Source organism: Phoca vitulina, unplaced genomic scaffold (assembly GCF_004348235.1).
Source record: "Phoca vitulina isolate PV1807 unplaced genomic scaffold, GSC_HSeal_1.0 scaffold1128, whole genome shotgun sequence".
In the NCBI taxonomy this organism is placed as follows: domain Eukaryota; kingdom Metazoa; phylum Chordata; class Mammalia; order Carnivora; family Phocidae; genus Phoca; species Phoca vitulina.
Genome location: NW_022590815.1, coordinates 1 through 10022, shown reverse-complemented (window position 1 = coordinate 10022; position 10022 = coordinate 1). Strand labels below are relative to the sequence as shown.

At 50.6% G+C, this 10022-nt stretch overlaps 1 protein-coding gene across 1 annotated transcript; it reads right to left on the bottom strand.

Moving 5' to 3' along the window:
• Positions 1 to 5: 5 nt before the first annotated feature.
• Positions 6 to 1986, bottom strand: LOC116629488 (heat shock 70 kDa protein 1; the record flags this gene model as incomplete). The annotated part of the gene is made up of 1 exon (XM_032399764.1): positions 6 to 1986. A coding segment is annotated over exon 1 (1755 nt), but the record flags the coding sequence as incomplete, so codon positions are not given.
• Between the last annotated feature and the right edge of the window lie 8036 nt (positions 1987 to 10022).

Genomic DNA, 10022 nt, shown 5'->3' with positions numbered 1-10022 from the left:
GCCAAGGTGTTGGCGTCCAGCCAGGAAATCACCTCCTGGCACTTGTCCAGCACCTTCTTCTTGTCGGCCTCGCTGATCTTCCCCTTGAGTCCCTCATCCTCCACGGCACTCTTCATGTTGAAGGCGTAGGACTCCAGGGCGTTCTTGGCAGACACCCTCTCGCGCTGCACCTCGTCCTCGGCTTTGTACTTCTCAGCCTCCTGCACCATGCGCTCGATCTCCTCCTTGCTCAGGCGGCCCTTGTCGTTGGTGATGGTGATCTTGTTGGCCTTGCCCGTGCTCTTGTCCGTGGCCGTGACGTTCAGGATGCCGTTGGCGTCGATGTCGAAGGTCACCTCGATCTGGGGCACTCCCCGGGGGGCCGGGGGGATGCCGCTCAGCTCGAAGCGCCCCAGCAGGTTGTTGTCCCGCGTCATGGCCCTCTCGCCCTCGTACACCTGGATCAGCACGCCAGGCTGGTTGTCCGAGTAGGTGGTGAAGATCTGCGTCTGCTTGGTGGGGATGGTGGAGTTGCGCTTGATCAGGGCGGTCATCACGCCCCCGGCCGTCTCCAGCCCCAGTGACAGCGGAGCCACGTCCAGCAGCAGCAGGTCCTGCACGTTCTCAGACTTGTCCCCCATCAGGATGGCTGCCTGCACCGCCGCCCCGTAGGCCACGGCCTCGTCGGGATTGATGCTCTTGTTGAGGTCGCGCCCATTGAAGAAGTCTTGCAGCAGCTTCTGCACCTTGGGGATGCGGGTGGAGCCCCCCACCAGGACCAGGTCGTGGATCTGGGCCTTGTCCAGCTTGGCGTCGCGCAGCGCCTTCTCCACGGGCTCCAGGGTGCTCCGGAACAGGTCGGAGCACAGCTCCTCGAACCGCGCCCGGGTGATGGACGTGTAGAAGTCGATGCCCTCGAACAGGGAGTCGATCTCCAGGCTGGCCTGGGTGCTGGACGACAGGGTCCTTTTGGCCCTCTCGCAGGCGGTGCGCAGCCGCCTCACGGCCCGCTTGTTCTGGCTGATGTCCTTCTTGTGCTTCCTCTTGAACTCCTCCACGAAGTGGTTCACCAGCCTGTTGTCAAAGTCCTCCCCTCCCAGGTGGGTGTCCCCGGCCGTGGCCTTCACCTCGAAGATGCCGTCGTCGATCGTCAGGATGGACACGTCGAAGGTGCCGCCGCCCAGGTCAAAGATGAGCACGTTGCGCTCTCCCTTGCCGGTCCTGTCCAGGCCGTAGGCGATGGCGGCGGCCGTGGGCTCGTTGATGATCCTCAGCACGTTCAGGCCCGCGATCACCCCCGCGTCCTTGGTGGCCTGGCGCTGCGAGTCGTTGAAGTAGGCCGGCACGGTGATCACCGCGTTGGTCACCGGGTAGCCCAGGTACGCCTCGGCGATCTCCTTCATCTTGGTCAGCACCATGGACGAGATCTCCTCGGGGTAGAACGCCTTGGTCTCCCCCTTGTAGCTCACCTGCACCTTGGGCTTATCTCCGTCGTTGATCACCTGGAAAGGCCAGTGCTTCATGTCCGACTGCACCACCGGGTCGCCGAACTTGCGGCCGATCAGCCGCTTCGCGTCGAACACGGTGTTCTGCGGGTTCAGCGCCACCTGGTTCTTGGCCGCATCCCCGATGAGCCGCTCGGTGTCCGTGAAGGCCACGTAGCTGGGGGTGGTGCGGTTGCCCTGGTCGTTGGCGATGATCTCCACCTTGCCGTGCTGGAACACCCCCACGCAGGAGTAGGTGGTGCCCAGGTCGATGCCGATGGCCGCGGTTTTCGCCATGCCGCTGTCCTGCTCCCTTGCCCCGCGCTCAGGTTCAGGCTTTGTGAAAGGCGGTCGGGATCCGCGACGAGGAGCTCGGTCTTTTCTGAAGCTGCGAACTCGAGAACGTGCGGGGTCCGGACGCGGTGGGTCTGCGAAAGTTGCGCTGGCGGACGCCACAGGAGGGCCTGCTGTCTTTTCGGCAGGTTTGCTGTTTGTCAGCGGCTGGGCGGCTCTGTGTTTATAACGCTTCGTCCGGCCCCGCCTTTCCCGTCCTCGGCCAATCGCGGAGCCCTGCGGGCCTGCCAGGTCCGGAATATTCCAGGGGTTTCGTCTCGCGTCCTGCCTCCAGGCTTTCTGGGACCAATCGGCGTCCAGGGTGCCGCCCCTCCCAGAACTCTCCAGACTCTTCTGGGATTCTTGGGAAGGGACCCGAGTCCTAAGGGGAGGGAGGAGAACAGCTGGGATCGGTGATTGTTGATTCCGCCCACCCAGTCTCCTACCCGCTGGCGATGCTGTTCCCTGGTGTTGAAATTGACCAGAAGGACTAGCAAGAGGCTGGTAATTGTAGGGCGGTGAGAGGCTTTGGGGTTCAAACTAGTTTGATGGTTTAAGATAGGATGAAGGGCTACACGACTCCCGGGGATACCCCAAATACAGAAAGTTCCCGAGTTTCTCGAAATGGGTGGGGTATCTGTGGGTCAAAGAGACTCTGATTGGACTGTGGTGCTGACGGACGGGGCCGCGTTTAGGCCCGCTAGTGGATCGGTACAAAGGCCTGGGCTGCCTGAGGATTATTGCCTTGGCTATCCGCGGCGTTTTTCCCACCTTCGATTAAAAAGCGGAAAAGAGAAGGATTATCTAATGCAGTATAGTTTTGACATTTGGGGGATTTGACATTTTGGGGATGGGGAATTTGAATTTTTTAGAAGAAAATCAATCAAGTAAACAGGTGGTTCTTAAACTGGAGAACGTCCCCATCGCCCCGGAAGGAACAAGCTGGGTCAAGGGCGGGGGGAGGGGAAGGGCAGGGCTGGATCTGCTGAACCCATTTGCCTCCGGCTGGGCTCAGGCGAGAGGAAGAAAAAAACTTTCCATAGGACTTCAGCTGTCTTTAAGGCTTTTGGGGCTTTTCTGTTTCCCTGTTCTTCCCAGCCTGTGGGTCTGGGCCACCCCTTTCCCTCTTTTCCGCCTGTTAATTACTGGTTCATACTCAGAACGCAGAATTCGATCTTCTGCCGAATTCTTTCGCCCTTAGGCTTTCCATCCTTTTTAAATGAAATGCAGAGGATTTCGCCCTTAGGCTTTCCATCCTTTTTAAATGAAATGTAGAGGATGGGGAGCCGGCGAGGGAAGGGTGGGGATGTTCTGTCCTCCTTAACAGCATCATAAACCACAGCTGGTTGCAGGTGGTCCCTTTTAAACAAACTGGTCGGGAATCCTGATACTGGAAGGTGGGAGGAGTTGGTCGGACGCAGGTTCTACTTCCAGCTTCTTTAAAACTTATTTGTCATGCATTTAATTCACCCACTTAGTTTTTTATCCTAGATTCCAACTTCCTGCACGTTATCCTCCCTCCTGCTTTGAAGACAAACACATTTGATCATTCATTCCGCCTCCCCCCCCCCTTTTAAATCCTTTGCAGGCACGGAGAACCATTTGTTGGCTGCCTGATATGAAAATCTAAGGGATATTAAAGTAACAGCGCCGGGTTCACAACCCACCAAAAATAGACTCATTGCTGTATACACATAGTTGAGCACAGTAAACACAGTGGGAGAAGGCAGTTTTTTGTATGTTTTTATATGAGAAGGCAGTTTTTGATGAAGGGAAGGAATCTAGCTTTTGAACATTTTGCTCAGTCGGAATTGCCTTTACAATCGTGTGTGTGTGCAGGCAAGCGATAACTTTTTTTTTTTTTTTAACATTCAGATGTGGCTCCCTAATGAGTCACCTCCTAATCTAGTCAAACTGGTCAAACTTAAGGAATTTTCCATTTCTTTATGCAATCTCTGGCGACTCCCCAAGCTTCCGTTTTAGCTGCCCAATGTGTCAACACTTCTAGGGACCCTTAACCTCACCTCCTCCTCCCTCTGGAAGCTTCCTTGCCATTAGCTGCTACTAGAGGCAGTTCTGGATTTACTCGTTCCTTCTCTCCAGATCTGCAATTTAGAATACTTTATTGGCTGGACGCAAAGGGCATCACTGTACCCACTGCCTGGCAGGTAGACATGGTGACAGGACCTCAAATCTTGCTCCTGTTGGTGTAGCAGAAAAAGATCCACTAGAAATAGTTTTCCATGAATCATCAGCTACACCCTATAGCTGATCTACCTTTTGAGTTAAATCTCTGTGTGGACTGGTCTGGAAACCCAAACATCTATATTACTTTCCCATTTCCTGACAAGGAGAGGGTCTCCTGAATTTTGCCTTTTACACTGGATGCCTCCCAAGGCAAAAACCCAGTCACGGGTTTAATTGGTGTCTAAGGTGACTGTAAGAACCCCAAGAGATTTTCCAGAATTTTATTTTGGCTAATTTTGCAATGAGGTTTTTATCAGATTTGGCATTTTAAAGGATCAAGTCTCAGGTTCCCCAAACTGGTGGGGCTGTCAGGTACTTAAAGGGTGGGGAACAAAAGAGAGAGAGCCAAGAACTCTGCGGTGCAGGAAGTATGGAGGAAGTGAGCCTTCATCACCCTGAAGCTGTTGTTGTTTTTTTTCTTCTTCTTCTCTCCTTTTCCCTGCAGTTTCTCAAACAGTAGTCTTCTCCTCAATTCTTTTAGTTTTAAAAGATGGTACAATTCTAAGGTTAGTTAGAAAAAAGCTAAAGAGATAACTGATACGAAATCTAGAGCCAGGCATTTTTAACAAGTCAGTGGCAAAGGCTGCAGTGACTGGGGAGCGCTGCAGATTTCCAGAAGCTTGGGAAAACCTGGGGAAGGGAAAACCTGTGTTTGCATCTGACTCTACTTCCTTGTAAAGGCTGTTTTTCTTCTTCCTCCTTGTCCTCCTTCTTCTTCACCATGCAGTACTTGTAAGTTAACTAACACAAGTCTCTGTATCTCTAAAATAGAATTAACAATATCCATCTTATAGGATGGTAGCATCAGAAATTAATAGGATAATGCTGCTCAGGCCTTAGTTCTGTGACTGGGACAGAGTAGTGCTCAAAAGTTTGCTCCCTTTCTCCTGTCTTTGTTGGGAGCCTACACTCTAGGGTCTGACCTCTCAATCTTTCTTCTTGAGGTGCTTACAAGGTTGGGGACTACTGCCAGGACAATGGCATTACTTTCAATTTACTGGAGAAACTATTAAGATTTTTAGGCAGAGGCCATTCAGCCAAACCTTTTCGTTTTCAAAGACGAACACAAAAGATCAGAGGCTCAGTGGCTTAGTCAGGTCACTCTGAGAGGTAATTACAGAACTGGTGATTGAGCCTACGTGTCCTCATACTCCCTATTTTGGACTCCTCTCAATGCTGGCATATGCATCCTATCCTTTCATTCTCGAAAGAGAGGAAAACAAATGGCCACAGAAGGGAGTGAAGTGAATGTCAGGGCTCTGTGCGCATTAGGGGCATCACGGGGTTATGTGACCAGCCGGGGCCTCCCCTCCTGGCTGCCACTTCTGACTCATGATCATCCCCCGCCCGCTCCTACCTTTCCCACCCTTCCAGGTCTCCCAGCCCCGCCTCCCCTTCCCTTCATAACAGACTGTTAGGTCGGAAAGGGGAAAGCGGGGTGTGTGGGGGGGAGCCCTGTAACTATGGCTAGGTTGGACATAGTTCACAGAATCTTCTGGAAATTAAATATAGAGCCATGACTAAGCTTGATGTTTTAGGGCGGGGCTGGGGTTTTGGGGGGGTTGGGAACCTCGGACGGGGCAGTTTGTTGAAGAGTGTTCTTACGAGTCAGTCCCCGCCCCCGAACTCAGAAACCTCCAGAAAGTTCCTGACAGCGGTTAAAAGGGGCACCGAGCGGCGGGCGGCGGGTACGGGCGGGGCGGGATACGGGCGGGGGCGGGGGCGGGGGCGGGGGCGGGGCGGGGCGGGGGCGGGCCGCAGAGCGCGGAGGCAGCCGCTGGGACCTAGCGGCGGGGCTGGCCGCAGGACTGCCTGGCCGGTACCGGGGTTTTGTGATTGTTTTTTCAAGACGGGATGAAAAAAGAAAAAAGGCGAGATTTTCACAGTTTCTCTCACACTAGGTAATTTATGCGACGAAAGCATGGGAAAGTTTTGTAGCTCCTATAACTAAGCCGGAGGAATCGGGTGGCCGGACGCCAGAAGAGGAGGCCCCCAGAGCCCGAGGCGAGCGCGCACCGGGCCCGGCGGGCACGCGCGGCGGGTGGGTCCCTGCTGGCCTCGCTCTGCCGCCGCCTCACCGCCGGCTGTCGCTCCTCGTCCCCGTGCGGACGTTGGGAGCTGTAAAAAAGGTCAAAGGCCCTGGGAAGTGATTCTCGTCTTCTGGACTCCGTCTTCCCCCCGCCCCAGTGCTCCCCGGTTGTACCCTGTCTTTCGATCCTTGACGGGGCGCGACAAGGACCGGCGGGGCGCGGAGGGGCGGGGCGGGTTCACCCCGGCCTCCGGAATTTGCTCCGCGGCCCGAGCCCTTAGACTTTCTGGGAGCGGTGCTAGGAAAGGGGGCGGGACTGGTGGCGTTGCCCTGTCCCAGTGCAGCGGATTCCCGAGAGGTGACCCAAGGAGACGGATTTAGGGTTTTCAATTAGAGTGAAGGTTGATGACAGTTCCCAATTTTTTATCCCTACCATAAGGATCGCCCCCTCACCTGAAATAACCCCATCTCCTCTTTTATCCGAAAACCCATGTCCATGCCCACTTCTTTCATATTTATAAAAAGTTTGTTGTTGTTTTGATTACCTTTTTCATTTTTGATGACAATCCTGTTAAACACCAGAAATAACAGTAAGTATATATGTTGCTAATAAAGCAGTATCTTGGATTCAAAAAGCATTTAAAATCAATTGCATTACCATAGCCACTTGCCTTCTGAGGGCTGGCATAGGGAGATAGGTGGGACTGGAAAGGAATTAGGGAAGGTATTTGATTTAAAACATTCTTTCCTCACCCAGTTATGTTTCCTCGATGTACCTTCCTACCCCCAAAGTTTCTTCTGTTACCTAAGACATCCTTTCTCCAGGGATGACACTGCATTCTCTTTGCTTTAAATCTACAATTTTGGGATGCCAGGCTGGCTCAGTCGGTTAAGTGTCTGCCTTTGGCTTAGGTCATGATCCCAGTACTCTGGGATCCAGTACCCCATTGGGCTCCTTGCTCAGCTGGGAGCCTGCTGCTCCCCCTGCTTGTGCACTCTCTCTCTCTCTCTCTCTCTCTGACAAAATCTTAAAAAAAAAAAAAAAAAAACCTACAATTTCATCAGCCTGATCTCCTTTGATGTTACAAAGTGATTATTTCAGTCTTCAGTGCAAGGGTATGCCAGCTATAAGTTCTTATATTGATTTCTTAATAAAGCACCCACTCAATAACGACTAACCGGGCCATAGGAACTTATTTTCACCAGGGTTATTTCTGGAGATTTCCCTAAACTCTCTGATCAAAGGTGTTTGGTAGGTCCTTCCCAATCTCTACCCTTTTCCATCCACCCTCCCTGTCCCCTGCCACCTCTCTCCTAAGTAGTGGTAGTGGCTGCTGGCTTGAAGTCACTGTTATTTGCAAATGACAGTCACAAAATGTTCCTGCAGCTCTGAAGAGGAGGTCCTGTAGCAAATGCGTATCCTCATGAAGACTGATTTACATTGTAGCTAGAGTCCACAGCCCTACAGTTCAACTGTCTTGAAGGTTAAAAGTGCCTTTATAAGCATCTCTTAGTTTTCCATTTCCATATTCCAGGACAAAGTCCACATGTATGTGCCATTCCCAGAATACTGATTTTCTTCAGAGGCTACTATTTACTAAAAGGTTTGGTGGGCTCTGAAGAACACATAAACTCAGAAAATGCTTTTATGGAATGTTGAGTGAGACCATTTTTTAAAAATTGTTTCTGTTGTTGAAGTGAAATTCACATAACATAAAAACCATCTTAAAGTGCACAATTCAGGGGCACCTGGCTGGCTCAGTCTGAAGAGCATGCCACTTGGTCTCAGGGTCACAAGTTCGAGCCCCATGTTGGGTGTAGAGATTACTTTACAAAAAATAAAAAATTAAAAACTAACGAAGTGGACAATTCAGTGGTACCAAGTATACCCACAATGATCTGCAACCACCATCTTGATATATCTTGTTCCAAAACAATTTTGTAACCTCCAGATGCAACTGATTTTTAAAGGGGTTCACTCCCCAAGCCTTGAGGATTGCAGCAGGGCCTTTTCCAACGAGGTGGTGAAGGGGATTATTTCTAGGGAAGGTAGTGCACAGGAAGGAAACCTGTAGTAGGCCTCCCCTCTTCTAAGTTTCCCCGTCTTCTAGGTTAACAAATACTAAGCCTTTGTTATCAATCCTAGTGTTTATCTGATGTTATTGTTTGGGATCCCATAAAGTAAAGGCAAGGGGGTAATGATTGTGAAACCCAAGTTAGAACCAACCCAGAACCAGGCATAGTAAAAAAAAAAAAAAAAAAAAAAAAAGTACCGTGAACCTGGGACAGCCTGGCAAAAACTGATGAAACCAGAGTTGGAATCCAGGTTTAACATCTTTGCCAAACTGGAAAATTTTTTAACCACTTAAGTGATTTTAGTTAAGCCAGTAACTTTTAAGTCCTCCCATGTGTTCACTTGTGCAAGTTAGACACTACGTAAACTCAGTGTCGTGGATGAGGATTCATAAACATAAAGGGCCCTAAAACAGTGCCTGGTACATAAGAGTGCTGAAATATTAGGTCCTTCTGCTGGGGCACCAAACTCAATGACAGTTCCTTGCAGATACTCACTGGGTACTTTTTTTTTTTAAGATTTTATTTATTTATTTGACAGAGAGACAGCGAGAGAGGGAACATAAGCAGGGGGAGTGGGAGAGGGAGAAGTGGGCTCCTTGGAGAGAGGGAACACAAGCAGAGGGAGTGGGAGAGGGAGAAGCAGGCTCCCCGCTGAGCAGGGAGCCCGATGTGGGGCTCGATCCCAGGACCCTGGGATCATGACCTGAACCAAAGGCATACGCTTAACAACTGAGCCACCCAGGCGTCCCTACTCACTGGGTATTTAAAACGTAAATAACCATTGGCAGAAATGTGACACTTCTATCTCAGTAACCTCTCAGAAATGAGAACTATAGACAGGCATCAGGCCAGACTTTCATTTTAACAAATGAGAAAGAGAGGTCAGTGTGACTAATGCCTAACTGGGCAAGCCAGTGCCAATTTAGGACTCACCTGTTCTTTCATGCTGAAACCAGATTACATAGCATGACTGACGTATCAGGCGAACTTACGGGAATGGGCAGCCAGGACCTTCCCACCTAACTGCCTCTCCCTTCTGTCTTTTGTCAGCTTCTCCAGGAACACCACCCCATTCCCCTTTTCCAGGCCACCCTTACACAGGGTCAACCCCTTCACCAAACTTGAGGCCACTAGGTCAGTAGCCCTTAAATTTTTCTACACCCACAGACCCAACCCACTCAAAATAAGCAGTTTTTTAAAAAAATCTCCCCAAAATGCCATTCGCCTAAAAGAAAGATCACAGTGCAATATATAAACTTAACTTCTCCAGATCCTGGACCATTATCTAAGATACAAATTACCAGTTTTAGACCAAAAAGACAACCTACAAAGACTCTAACCTCAAAATAAAACACAGAAGCAATCAAATTATTCAATTTATTTACTCAGCAGAAAACAGTTAAAACAACATAACAAAAAAAGGCCCGAGTTTGGTGTGGATATTACAAAAAAGAAAGGCACAAACGATGGCAGTATAAATTTTTGCTACCTTTAGACTCTAGAAAAAAAGGAACTTCATGAATTCACCAAAAGAGACAGTTGAAATTAAGCAAACAACTGGCAATGTTGAGAGCTGATGAAACACAGACATGGAAGGCAATGCAAGAGTCCTGAATCCCAACAGTCTCCGACACAAACACAAACAATTTGAGGAAGAAGTCTTAATCCACCTCCTCAATGGTGGGGCCAGACCCAGAGCCCCCTTTGGGGGCCTGAGCCCCAAAGCCTCCGGCCCCGGGGCCACCCGCCCCCTGGTACAGTCCGGTGATGATGGGGTTACACACCTGCTCCAGCTCCTTCCTCTTGTGCTCAAACTCATCCTTCTCGGCCAAGGTGTTGGCGTCCAGCCAGGAAATCACCTCCTGGCACTTGTC